Source organism: Myzus persicae, unplaced genomic scaffold, assembly GCF_001856785.1.
Source record: "Myzus persicae strain clone G006 unplaced genomic scaffold, MPER_G0061.0, whole genome shotgun sequence".
Classification (NCBI taxonomy): domain Eukaryota; kingdom Metazoa; phylum Arthropoda; class Insecta; order Hemiptera; family Aphididae; genus Myzus; species Myzus persicae.
In genome coordinates, this window is record NW_019100612.1 from 20,676 (window position 1) to 35,053 (window position 14,378).

General features: G+C 42.9%; 3 protein-coding genes across 3 annotated transcripts; all 3 read right to left on the minus strand.

Annotated features, from left to right (window-relative positions):
• Positions 1-1,617: 1,617 nt before the first annotated feature.
• LOC111036721 lies at positions 1,618-6,273 on the minus strand. The gene has a single exon (XM_022318857.1). It carries the CDS (start codon positions 6,271-6,273, stop codon positions 1,618-1,620), a length of 4,656 nt encoding a protein of 1,551 aa, XP_022174549.1.
• A 1,399-nt stretch (positions 6,274-7,672) lies between these two features.
• On the minus strand, positions 7,673-12,151 carry LOC111036731. The gene has a single exon (XM_022318867.1). The coding sequence runs from the start codon at positions 12,149-12,151 to the stop codon at positions 7,673-7,675; it is 4,479 nt and encodes a 1,492-aa protein (XP_022174559.1).
• A 923-nt stretch (positions 12,152-13,074) lies between these two features.
• Positions 13,075-13,863, minus strand: LOC111036739. The gene is made up of 3 exons (XM_022318880.1): positions 13,569-13,863; positions 13,236-13,353; positions 13,075-13,160 (listed from the first exon to the last, which is right to left on the minus strand). Exons 1-3 carry the CDS (start codon positions 13,605-13,607, stop codon positions 13,075-13,077), a joined length of 243 nt encoding a protein of 80 aa, XP_022174572.1. The 5' UTR covers positions 13,608-13,863.
• Positions 13,864-14,378: the final 515 nt, after the last annotated feature.

The following is a 14,378-nucleotide window of genomic DNA, read 5'->3' on the forward strand; positions in this document are numbered from 1 at the left end:
AAGTCACCCGTACAGCAATCGTCGCCTCTTCTGTGTGCACGTCGATGGCACGCTCTCGACAACACACCCGGTGACGACGGGGACTCCTCGTTCCTGCCCGTGCGGCGTCTTATATCTAAGTAATTTTTGTCACCTCAGCTCTCAGCACATTTAGCTTCCCAGGCTTGACCTATTCTAATATCTTAATTGCTAAAAATTATGCTAAAATTATGATGACGACTGTCAACAATTGTTGGCGCCGACGTAACTCCTACGATATATGGCGGTTAGCTACGACGACTCGCGTCGGTATGGGAGTGAGGTGACAATTGATCTTGCGACCTTAAATGGTAACACAAAGTTTGATGGTACAATAATAGTGTATAATAGATAGTGTAAAACAGAATAATAAGGTACATAAATAAATGTTGTACAGAGTCGCGACCGTGCAAGACGTCTCTTTGCCGGTCAACGAATAATAATAATAATAATAATTATAATCATAAAAATAATGATACGTCTTATGGACAATTACAAAATACAGAACAATAAATAATAATAATAACGATACCACGGCGGCGACAGCGGTGATAGTCGTTGATAAGACCACGATGATGATAACGTCGGCGGCGGTAGGTGACAACGCGGTGACATCAGCTGTTGTTGACGGCGGCGGCGGCGGCGACGGGACAATGACCCCACGGCGGCGGCGGCGATTATTCAAACCAACGGACAGCGTTTAAATCGCATGAATGCACGATATTATCGCAACGACACGGTATACGCACTCAAATAGGTACTAATCGACAGATGACGGATTTTTCACCGTAAGCATATGTAATTCTGTGAGCGGTGATCAAGTCGCACACGCGGTTGCCTGATTGAATTGAAATAAGTAGGTACCAATGTACAACCGGACCAAATCCTCCGAACGGCGACCGAAACAACGCGACAATAATTGTTATATCAAGTGCAATGAGATACTTGCGGACATAACACGTGGAATCATAAAAAACGCCACGACACTCACGAAGATAACACCAGGCGCACGGCCGTTGAATCTCAGCACCGTCAGAACGCAGGCACTAGACATACTGGCGGCACGGAGACGACGTCCGAGTCGTCCAGTTTGTGGGCATGGGTGGAGAAGGAGTCCAAAGGTCGAGACTCACCGTGTTATCGGGCGGTATCGCGCGTATCGGTGGTGAGGTCTCGATTGGAAAAGGCGGCAGTTTAAACATTCTCCCCCATGGGAAGCTCCGCTTGTCATTGTGGAAATGCCGCCGATGATGTTAAATCAAATTTATATAATGCAAAGTAGGTAGATGTGTAACAAAAAAAAACATACTTACATTGAAAAAACATACATAAAAAATAAATAAATACATATTATGGTAACGCTGGATATAATCCATAAAATAATTATAATACATGTGTTTGAACAAATCAGTCCAATATACAGCTCCCCCAACCCCCTCCGACGAGAACATCGCAAGTGACCGCCACATACGTCAGTTATGTTGATCTTAGCATTCAATATGTGTCATGTTGACGTGTGAGATTCATACGCGTATAATTATTTAAATAACAAACAGACAATTAATACTAAATCGTTTGAGGGCTGGAGTAAACTACATTTCAGTCAGTCGGTAGTACTACTAATTTAACGACTGGTCGTGTGATGCGTCCCTGACGCGTTAACACTGACGCAACTCGCACAGTTCCATCGGGTCCTGGCACCAATTCAATGATGCGCCCGAGACGCCATAATAAAGGGGGCGCTTGGTTGTCAACCACGACGACCATGTCGTTGACCTTTATGTTGGGGACACGATCCGTCCATTTGACGCGTTCTTGGAGCGTTGTCAAGTACTCCGTTGACCAACGCTTCCAAAAGGCTTGATGGCACTGGTCTAATAACTTCCAGCGGTTGGTCAAATTACGGGTAGCATCTGGATTGGAACGAGGTGGAACGGCGAGCAGTGGTTGTCCAATGAGGAAATGCCCAGGTGTGAGGCACTCCAAGTCATGAGGGTCTGTGGATGCGGGCGTCAGTGGTCGAGAATTCAGAACGGCTTCGATGCGGATCAGGACAGTAGTGAACTCTTCGTAGGTGAAAACGTGGGTGCTCATTGTACGAACCAGCAAACGCTTAGTGGATCGGACCGCTGCCTCCCATAACCCACCAAAGTGCGGAGCACTGGGGGGGTTGAAATGCCATGTACAATTTGGACGAGAGTTGGTGGTAATGGCGAGCTGACCTTGCGGACTGTTAATAAGCGCTTGTAGTTGCTTGTCAGCACCAACGAAGTTTGTTCCGCAGTCGGAATATATCTCGCTGGGGAGTCCACGACGCCCGACGAAGCGGTCGAACGCTGCCAAAAAAGCATCAGTTGACAATTCTGACACCACTTCAAGGTGGACCGCCTTTATAGAGAAACAGACAAACACCGCTATATACACCTTATAGCTCCGAGATTTGCGAAGCCTTATCTCTCTCATTTGAAGGGGGCCAGCATAGTCCACGCCAACTCGGGCAAATGGACGGAATTGTTGCACGCGTGCAGCAGGAAGGTCCGCCATCAAAGGTTGAGGAGGTTTTGCAGCTAACCGCACACATACAGAACATTTGGTCAACACTTCATGTACTACCGAGCGGATGGCGATGATCCAGTATTGGCGTAAAATGAGTGATATCATGACACGGGGGCCGGAATGGCATGTTAGGCGGTGCCACCGACGACAAATCAATAGAGCTAGATGGGAGCGCTTGGCAATTAACATTGGGTGTTTACACTCGTACGATAGGGTGGAATGACGAAGGCGACCACCAACTCGGATGATTCCAACATCGTCGACAAACGGAGCTAAACGAGCCAGCGGTTTTGACGATACCCTGATACCAGTTGATAACTCACGTAATAGGTCAGAGAAGTAGATACGTTGAGACTCTCGGATAATACTGAAAGTAGCACCGTCGACCTCAACACCACTCAGACACAGATTGGGAGGTGGTTCAGGCTCACAACGACGGCACCGGCTGATGAAACGGCGCATTATGGTGGTGACGCGAATCATGCGGTCATATGATGAAAAACGGTTAAACCATTCTTCCAAACAGTCGGGTACGTCGACTCGAGTTGTGAGAGATACTGGTAGTACCTCAGGTAAGCTGCACAATGACATGGGTGCTACAAGATTTATCCATGTAGATGGATTGGCCCGGAGAATCGCAGGACCTTGCCAATAGAGGGATAGCTTCGTGAGTTCTGAAGGCATCACACCTCTTGACGCACAATCGGCAGGATTGTTTGCTGACTCAATATGGCTCCACTTACAATCAGGTACTATGGTGCGGATCTGATGGATACGATTGGACACATACACCTTGAATGACGTATGAGGGACCGTTAACCAGGATAGGACTATCATCGAGTCGGTCCAGCCGTAAGTCCCAACAATCTTGAGATGAGGATCCAATACTCGTTTGATGCGCCCAAGCCACCGGGCGAGTAACAGTGCGGCGTTCAGCTCTAGTCGTGGTATTGTTAATGGCTTCATCGGAGCAAGCTTGGTCTTAGACCCGACGAGAACGGCACGTTGACCTGATGAATCGGCTGGCAGCACATATACGACCGCGGCATATCCAAGCTGCGAAGCGTCGCAAAATCCCAACAGATAGCATGACGATTGTCCGAACGTGCTGAAGTGACGTGACACTCGAATCATCGACAACGATGGCAGATCGGATAGAAACGAGGACCAGTCAGCATGGATGTCAGGAGACAGTGGATCATCCCATGCCAACCCTAGTTGCCAAGTCCGCTGCATGATGCATTTTGCCCAAAAAATTGTAGGGCCAAATAACCCCAACGGGTCAAATATTCTGGCCACCATTGACAGCACGCCACGTTTAGTGAATATTGGAGATGGTTGAAATCGCAACGCACAGCTGAAAAAATCATCGTTGGGGTTCCATTGCAATCCGAGTACCTTTGTTCCTCCGTCTTCGGAATCGTGGAATGGTAACGGCGTGCTTACCCGATCAGCTGCCGGCACGGATGACAAAATGTCATGAGTGTTGCTCGACCATTTTTTAAGTTCAAGCCCAGATTTTGCGAGAATACGTCGTAAGGACGATTGGAGCTCCAAAGCACCTTCAACTGAATCCGCTCCTACGCAGATGTCGTCGACGTATGTCTGGTACAGCAAGGCGTCACGGACATGATCGGCGTCGGTGCAATCGGTTTCAGCAATTGACTGAAGCACGCGTATGGCCAAGAAAGGAGCACATGTCACTCCATACGTGACGGTATTTAACTGGTATTCGACAAGCTGGTCATGTGGAGATGACCGCCACAGAATATGCTGGTACTTGCGGTACTCTGGTAGCACCTGGATTTGACGGTACATCTTGCAGATGTCCGCCGTGAACGCATGTGGGTAAATGCGAAATCGCGTTAGGACATCGATTATGTCCTGTTGTAGCTTCTTCCCTGGAAGCAGACAACTGTTCAATGACGGTCCGGCTGAACATCGCGCAGACGCGTCAAACACCACACGTATCTTGGCGTCACCATCATCTGCTTTGTAAATTGCATGATGAGGGACAAAATAATGACCGGGTGTGGGTGCGACCGACATATAGCCTAACGCCAAAAAGTCGTCCATGAAATTTGCGTATAATGTCTGCAGCTGTGGATTAGACAATAGCTTCCTCTCCAGTGACTCAAAACGCTTGACTGCCATTGAACGAGAACCAGCAAATGTTGTTGGCAAAACAGGGACTCGGAACGGTAGAGGAACAGAAAAACGGCCAGATGGTAGCCGCACACATTCATTCCTGAATATGGACTCACACTTTCCTTCATCTGAAAACGCATCTGGAGCCGTTTCAGGTTCTTCAATGTCCCAGAATTTGTTCATCTGCTCCTCAATTGATATGGTCAGCGATACCGGGAGCGCATGAACTGGCTCGACGTTGGTATATGGAACAGGACCAATTAATATCCAGCCAAATACCGAATTGAATGCCGAAGGCAGAGAGGAGTCAATTTCAATTTTATGGCCATTCATAATGGTGGCGTATACGTCAGCACCCAACAGCATATCCACACTTGATGCGACGTGGAATGTAGGGTCAGCCAAGGCAAGATTTGAGAACTTATCCTTAATAGTAGAATTCAATGTTTTGTGGGGCATATCTCCGGTGATGGACGGCAATACCCAAGCCTGGATGGACAGCGATGGTTCCGGTGCAAACCGGGGCTGGACAATGCAATCAATTCGGCCCATTACACTAGTAACAGGATGCCCAGCTAGAACAGTTACAGGCGCAGTCCAGCGAGTGCGTTTTAGACCAAGGCGATCCGCACATGATACCGTAACAGCACTTATTTGTGAAGCACAATCAACTAGTGCACGCATCGTCTGCCACGTGCCGGAACGGTCGCGCACGTGGACAAGCGCTGTCCCCAGCATCACTGAACATGATGTCGAAGCCGCGGGCATCTGTTGAGATGCACACAAGGATGATTTAGCTTTGGGTTCGGGAACCTTGTCCTTGGTGTTGCGTCCACCCATGTGTAACAAAGTGTGATGATTCCGAGAGCACTGCTTGCAACTTGGTTTTGACCGACATTTGTTAGACCAGTGGGAATCGCTGAAGCAGTTGAAACACAAGCTTTGATCACGCATCCATTTACTTCGTTCATCAATTGCCCACGATAAAAATTGGCTGCAGGAGTCCAAACTATGACTTGCCTTGCAACATGGACAAGATCTTTCAGGCTTCGTTGTGAGCAACGACGCAGCATGTTGATATCCAGAATGACTGGGACGACCTCCCTTACGGTTCGACGGATGAGACGACTTCGGCTGTGAACTAGCGGTTCCTGGTTTCGAATCACCAATTATTTCCAACGTTGACACTCGAGACTGAACGCACGCCAGTAGTTCATCAATAGTCGGATAGTCGCCCTGACTCGTGACGGTAGTTTCGAACAGTTCCCGAGTCGCGATTGGTAAACAGCGAAACGCCATTGAAAACAGTACGAAAGATCCCAAATCTGGAATATTTAGTGATTTTAATAGGGAGAGGCCTTCGCTGAATTTACTGACAAATGTATTCAGGTCTGTCAATGACTCTTGAGTGGACACGGGTAATTGGAACAGTTTGTCAATTAATGACATGGCGACTAGTCGTGGTCTATTGAACCGGTGTTCAATTGTTGACCAAGCCAGGTCATAGTTGTCCTCGGACATGGGAATGCCACGTATGGCATCAGAAGCCATAATAATATAATGATTTTAATGAAACTATAGGTACTGCATGACAAGCTGATTAGAACTTGCAATTAAATAATAATAATGATGTACCGTAAATTAATATTAAGATCACGTCGAGGTCACCAAATGTTTGGGCCGGGAACGTTTGATAATAAAACGTGAGCCCGGTCACCTGATTCTCTTCGCTGCGAATTATTAATACGTATATAAATATACAGTATAATACCTGTCGCACACCGACCAGATTCTGTACCTTGTGTGTGTATTTGATTTAGTACTCAACAGGAATTGGACAGGTTCGCCGAGCAAGACCTGCGAGTACTAGTGTGCAAGTGGTGTGTGTAGGTGTGTATTTGTGGTTGTGTGTATACTTAAATCATAATAAATGTCAAACGAGTATTTTCAATTTTGAAACAATATGTTATAATTATGCTTCAATAATATAATATAAATGCACAATATACAAATTTAATATTATGACCCTTTTTGGTCTAACAGACGTAATAATATAATAGTTGTAAATAATAAGCTATTTGAGCCACTAAGAATAATAAATATGCTCAATAGTATAAAATATATAATGCAGCTATTAGAGCTGTAATGGAATATAATAATAAATGTTACTCACAATATTGACGGTGCACGGCTGGCCAGCTGCTACCTATCCTATATAATACATTAAAAATCGACACACAATAACAATAACAATTGCGAAATATAAATAACAATAAAAAAGTACTAATATAGGTAATGAAAAATAATAGGCAGCGGCGAGTTGTCGCACAAGATATTATAAAACAATATAAAATAATAATATGCCCGGCGCTTTGTGAGCACCAACACTAATAATGGTGATTTACCTCACAATATTATTATATGCTCGGCGTGAAAGGCGATTCGCGCCTTCAACCAATATTATATTATACTATATAATATTATAATTAAAACTTCGGCGATTCGCGCCTACAATGATAATATTTGAATACAATTAAAACTTCGGCGATTCGCGCCTACAATGATAATATTTGAATACAATTAAAACTTCGGCGATTCGCGCCTACAATGATAATATTTTTGAATAACACGAACGACCGGCACACGATAAAATAATTGTTGCGCTCTCCATTGACACCGGTGCGTGAACTGGTCTGTATAACTTTCGGCGGCCGTGCTACTCTGTCGCATCGGCGGACGTTCACGCGTAATCTACATATTATTATTATATAATTCACAAGATAACATAAATAGGTACAATACAAAAATAATTCAATAATTTAACATATTGGCAATCAGGTGTGTGATTTGTGTGCCTGTATGAGTGTGGGTCGGTGGCGGTGGAATCTATAATAATGTTGTTGCATTTCGGGCGGCAACATTTCTCCCCCCGTTGAAAAATTATTTATTTTCAACTTCTATCCGATGATACCTCAGTAGGCAGCGCGCATAGCTTGACTACAGGTCGTTTTATCTCTGATCCGGATCCAACCCGCAATGTGACGACCCTCACAACACCATCCTTCCCAGGGTGCGTTTTCATCACTCTTCCCAATCGCCATTTTGCTGGTGGCGTGCATTCGTCCTTTATGATGACTATATCGTCGATACTCAGTGGATGTTTTTTACTTGTCCATTTGCCACGTACTTGCAGTTGTGGCAAGTATTCTTTATGCCATCTTGTCCAGAACCCTTGCATTAATGCTTGAACATACTTCCATCGACGTAGATGTTCTATTCGCTCGTCTGCTAAGCTGGGCTCAGGTGCTAATAATAAAGATCCACCAATTAAGAAATGAGCTGGAGTAAGGGCATTAGGCTCAGAAGGATCGCTTCCCAGTGGTGTCATTGGCCTCGAATTGACACAAGCTTCAATTTGGCAAAGCAGCGTATTTAGCTCCTCCAAAGTAAGCCTGCCATCTTTTAACACTCGTGTTAAGTGATGCTTCGTCGATTTCACCGCACTCTCCCACAAGCCACCAAAGTGTGGCGCTGAGGGAGGGTTGAATCTCCACTCTATCCCTTCACTAGCCATGCTTGACTCGCAGTTGGTTAAATATGATGCCAACTCTTTCTGCACTCCTACAAAGTTAGTACCGTTATCACTATGGATTGTTGAGCACTTTCCTCTTCGTGACATGAAACGTCGTAATGATGCCAAAAATGCTCCACCCGTTAACCCGACGACCGGTTCTAGGTGAATGGCCCTTGTGGAGAGACATATGAAGACTGCAATCCATGCTTTTATTCCTGTTTGGCGCCGTATTCCACTTCTTATCATTAAAGGCCCGGCGAAGTCTACACCGCTGACAGCAAATGGTCTAGTAGGGACTACGCGTTGTCTGGGTAACGGAGCCATTAGAGGACATACAAACTTTGGCCTTGCTCGTACGCAGATCACACAACGTTTCGTGACAGAACGAGCCATGCTTCTACCTCTGATTGGCCAGTATCGTTGTCTAATCTCTGCTAGTAATGCTTGAGGCCCGCAGTGAAGAAGGGTCTGGTGAGTGTCTTCGAAAATTAGCCTGGTAATTTTGTGGGTTGCAGGTAACACAATAGGGTGCTTTTGACTTTCTGCAATTTGGGCGTTGGCCAGTCGTCCTCCAACTAGTATTAAGTTTTCGCTTTGGAGCATCGGATGTAGTCCCTTTAATTTACTACGCCCTGATACTTCCTTGCCTTTGCTCAGCGAGATATATTCTTCATTGAATTCTTGTAACTGTGCTTGCCTTATTAAACTAGTTTCGGCTTTCTTTAAATACGATACACTTAAATACCTTGCTGTAGTGCCGATCTGCCTTGTTCTTCGGAAGTCTATAAACTTAAGAAACCAGGCAACGGCTCTCACTAGTCGACGCCAACTTGAGTAGTGTTCGATTAATCCGATTGACTGATCCATCGTGGTGAGTGCGAGCTTAACCACTCGTCTTTCTGGTAATGTTTCTTCGTCTGGCAGTGTGGTGACTGAATGCTCCCAACCATCATTGCTGTGGCTCAACCACTGTGGTCCATTCCACCATAACTCAGAGACTTTTAATTCTTGTGCCAATACTCCTCTGGATAGTATGTCAGCTGGATTGTCGGCAGTCCCTACATGCCTCCATTGTTGTGCATTGGTCAGCTCAAGTATTTGATCTACGCGATTCGCGACGTAGGTTTTAAATCTAATTGCTTCACTCTGGATCCAACCCAATGCCACCGTGGAATCAGTCCAGAGGTGGAAATCTTTGACATCTAATTCCCATGCTGCTGCTACTTTTTCTGCCAACTGTGCTAACACCAGAGCGCCTCCAAGTTCTAAACGCGGTATTGTAGCTCCCTTGACTGGTGCTACTCTCGATTTTGAACATAATAGCCGTGAACACCACTGTTCATTCTGGTCTTTACTCCGCACATAGATGCATGCACCATAAGCTTCTTCAGAAGCGTCACAAAATCCGTGCACCTCAATATGATCGCTCATGACTGGCTTGCACTTCCTAGGAATCGTTAGCGCTCCGAGTTCCTCGAACTGTTTGTAGAATCGGAGCCACTTCTCCCTTATTTCGTCCGGAATTGGCTGGTCCCAATCTATTTTTATTTGCCACAGTTGTTGCAGGAATATTTTGCCTTTAGTGAGTACAGGTGTCAAAAAACCAAGAGGATCAAAAATCCTGTTAAGGTCAGATAACAATATTCTTTTTGTACATCTTGGACTCTTAGCTGGCATTATAGCTTGATATCCAAGCACATCCTGCGTTGGTTTCCAACATAACCCAAGAGATTTTACTATCTCATCTGCTTCTATTTTGATTATGAATAATGGCTCATTTTCGGCTGCTTGTACGCTTTTGAGTATCTCAGCTGAATTAGAGCACCATTTTCTGAGCGGTAGTTTGGCTGACTCTAAAACCATGCTGATTTGTGACTGTAACATCTTGCATTCCTCTATAGTCTCAGCTCCAGTCATTAGGTCGTCCATATAGAAGTCCCTACGTATTGCCTTCGCTGCCTTAGGAAATCTTAGATTTTCTGCTTCTGCTAGCGATGCGAGACACTGAGTCGCCATAAAAGATGCTGAAGTAGTACCATAAGTGACTGTCGCTAGTCTGAATATGCGAAGTACCTCGCTTGGTTTCTCCCGCCATACTATACGCTGCAGGTCTTGGTCTTCCTTGGACACTCCCACTTGCCGAAACATCTTCTCTACATCAGCAGTTATAACATACTGATGCGTTCGAAATCGTATCAATATGCTGAATAGTTCTTCTTGTACTGTGGGCCCACACATAAGGACATCATTAAGTGAGACTCCAGTTGAACTCTTGGCTGACCCATCAAAGACGACTCTTAACTTCGTTGTTAAACTTGACAATTTTACAACTGGGTGGTGGGGTAAATAAAAAAGGTTATTGGTTACCGGCTCACTGTTGTTTACCTCGTGCATATGACCTGCGTTTTCATACTCCTTCATAAAGCTGACATATGCTTCTCTCAAGGATTCATCCTGCTGTAGTCTACGTTCCACGCTTAAAAACCTTGAAGTTGCCATCCTCAGAGAGTCTCCTAAATTAGTAACTTCGGCTTTTAATGGTAACCGTAGCACGAATCTACCATCTTGGTCGCGTTTTGCAGTTTCTTGAAAGTGTCTTGCTGCTTCCCTTTCTTCCAGACTCCTCTTGTTCGTTTTATACAAATCATTAGAACTAACGTCTTTGCTATTTTCTATGGCAATCCATCCATCTTCTAGTGACTGGCCGACAGATTTAACGTTTAACAGGCATACTGCTCCAACCTCTCCGGTAATGACCCAACCAAACTTGGTATCTTGCAAGCACAGCGATCCTGTGCCCAAACGAATACGTCTAGCTTCCAGTATGTCGAAAAAGACGCCACCGCCTATCAGCATGTCTATTGGCCCTGATGAATGAAACAATGGGTCAGCCAGCTGTGAATTGAATTCCTTAGGTATATTCCAATCGGCTTTACCACTCGCATGAGGCGAAAGGTCATCTACAATGGTAGGTAGAACGTGACAAACTAGAGCAACTTGAAATTCCTTTATTCTGGACAACACATCTATGGTAACGCACGCAGTTGAATGAATCCGGTTAGCTCCTATTCCAGTTACTGGTAGTTCGACCTTCTCGCGAGCAAGATTTAACAGCTTGGCCATTTTCCTCGAGACAAAGTTTATTTGCGACCCGCTATCCAATACTACTCGACATGGTCTTTTTTCCCCATAACGGTCCAGTACTGAGACTATAGCGGTTGCTAAGAAAACATGATTAACTCTTTGAGCTGCACAAAACACCTTCGCGCCTGGATTGTCTACCTTCTCAGTGGTAGCTTCTTCATTCGCTGTGGCTTGAGGTTCTTGCTTTTCGTAGTGTAGTAGCGTATTGTGTCTACCATTACACACGCGGCAGGTGTACCTTGACTTGCAGACATCCGCCATATGCATGTTTGAAAAGCAGTTGAAGCACAACTTTACCTCTCGAACTTTCTGTACACGGCTTCCCACTGGCATTTCCTTGAACTTGCTACATGCGTATATCCGATGTTCGCCTGCACAGCATTCACACTTAACTTTATGACTAGCCGTGTAAAGAGCCTTTCTAGGGTGATTATGAGCATTGCTTTTTAAATAAGAACTCTTGGTTTGTGGTTTACGTTTATCTTCATCGCTGGCGTTCCGGAGTGTCTCCGAACTCTCCAGTGCAACACAACGACTTGACAGAAATTGCTGCAGCTCGCTGTATTTCGGTAACTCTGTGTTAGTTCTTCGCACTTGCCATTCATGACTGGTTGCATGGTCAAGTTTCCTTAGGATGATTGTTATAAGCCATGCATCCCAGCTGTTGACTGGTTGGCCTAGTGCTTCAAGTGCTGCGACGTGTGCGGACATGCTTGAATAAAGGCCCTGCAATGCAAGGTTTAGTATATAATATGCTTGCAGAAGAAAAAACTGTTAGTTCAAATTATATCCTCTGTCAGACATATTATACCTTATTTTTTTCATTTATTTAAAAAAAACAATATTCGTCATGGCTCCAGCAATAATTGTGTCGAAATCAACTTTTGACATCCGTCCATTTGGTAAGAAGAGTGTGACAGTTGGTTTACTAATTAGTAAACAAATTTCGATTATTGTATCATTTGAATGCAAGTTAACGAAAAAGATAATTACACTAAATTTACAGCAATGGTTTACCCTTATGTCCGAATCAAACTTTGTTTCTATTACTAATAATTTAAATACCAGATGTAAACATGTGAAAATAACTGATGATTTAACATACTCAATTAATGCGAAGCAAAGTTCAATTACATTGAATATAAATGATGAATATATAACATTATCACATATAGATTTCTGTAGATTAAAACAATTACAACACTGCATTGACCTGTATATAGCAGAAAAACAGAAACGACTACAAAGTTTTCAAGCAACATTTGATACTGCTTACGAACTGATCAAAAAAGATGTACGTGGTCTGCCAATCAGCTGACAGAGGAACGAATTCACAAACCAGTATATTCAAAACTATGATTTAAATTATTATTCCCATTTACAAAACGATGATACATCATTTTTGTATGAAATATTACAATATCATTTCAATACAATGTCAGAGCTTATATTACAGAATTTATTAATATGGATACAAATGTATATATATATATATATTGTTTATTGTTTAAATAAAGTTTATTTTTTTTATATATATAACAATCAAAGTGCTATTTTGCTTTTTATTGTCCGGCGATCTGGATCCTGCAGCATTGTATCGAATACGGCCGGCATAGTCTGATTCAGACTACTATTCAATGACTGGTCACTTCTTCCTCATAATCTTCTAATCTAAAAAGATCACCAACGTTATCTCTATATGATGATGATGAAGTAGCCTATAAAAAAAATTATAAAAAAGAATAAATAAATAATTTATACTATCATCATAAAAATGTTTTATCTCACCATTTTCGTCTGCCTTTTTTTAGGGTTTTTTCTGTATTCATTTCAGCACCACGTTTTAAACTCTGTTTGCTTTTTGATGCAGATGGTTTCATTTTTATATCTGCCGGGTCTTCAAAATGTTCATTCTATGAAACATAAACATAATACCTAGTTTAATTTTTTTCAACTAAAATGAAAAGTAAGTTTTAAACCGATTTCAAAAATATTTAGTTAAACATGAAATATTATATGTGTGATGTAACAATCAACCACAAATTATAACCATAGCGTTGAGTAGTTTTACGACTGACCTCCAATTTGCTTTTGGTTATTAAAAGTTATTTTCTAAAAAAGTACTAACCTCTGATTCAGAAGACGCGATTGAAGTTCTGTAGGACATCTTGAGCTGTGTTGAAGACTGTACAGCACTGTGTTGAAATTACTGGAGACTGATACATTTTGACGATATTATGCTGGCTTTTATACACAGATATTTTCCACTACTCTAAACTCGACTATATACGGGTGCTTATAACAAAGACGTGTAAAAAAACCTTTCTATATTTTTCGCATTCAACTCAGAACAGGTATTAAAATTATAAAAAGATATACATTATCCTAATGTATATCTATTTATTTCAAATGTTTTTGCAAACTGTTAACAAGAATATGAGGTCATGTAAAGTCATTGACTGCTGTTTATACTCAGATTTTTAAATGTACCCATGTACATTGAAATTTATTTCAAGAGTTCTTGCCAATAGCAATGACCTGAAATAAATCTTAAAATTTGGCTATAAGCAGATACTCATAGTAATGACCTTACCACATTTTCACATCCTGTTCAGAACCAGTATAGAAACTTATTTTAAGTATTGCAAATAATATAATGTTGTTTAATGTCATTCACTGCTGTAGGATACATTCTAATAATATTGAGGTCATATAATATCATTGACTATTGCAAATACCTACTTGGCTAAAATTTATAGTAGGTGGAAAATATTTGTGTATAAAAGCCAGCAAAATATCGTCAAAATTTAACAGTCTCCAACCATTTCAACACAGTGCAGTACAGTCTTCAACACCAGTGTTCCAGCTATATCAGTGAAGAAATAAGCCAGCAGACCATCATCAACATTTATAAATCTACAGCCCATTTCAACGCAGT

What these genes read in the sequence shown, in the direction of transcription:
- LOC111036721 (XM_022318857.1), bottom strand. Translation starts at nt 6,273, where the DNA reads ATGGCTTCTGATGCCATACGTGGCATTCCCATGTCCGAGGACAACTAT.
- LOC111036731 (XM_022318867.1), bottom strand. Translation starts at nt 12,151, where the DNA reads ATGTCCGCACACGTCGCAGCACTTGAAGCACTAGGCCAACCAGTCAAC.
- LOC111036739 (XM_022318880.1), bottom strand. Translation starts at nt 13,607, where the DNA reads ATGTCCTACAGAACTTCAATCGCGTCTTCTGAATCAGAG. An exon ending in TCGCGTCTTCTGAATCAGAG is followed by an intron (nt 13,354 to 13,568) that starts GTTAGTACTTTT and finishes TATGTTTCATAG; the next exon opens with AATGAACATTTTGAAGACCC. An exon ending in AACCCTAAAAAAAGGCAGAC is followed by an intron (nt 13,161 to 13,235) that starts GAAAATGGTGAG and finishes AATTTTTTTTAT; the next exon opens with AGGCTACTTCATCATCATCA.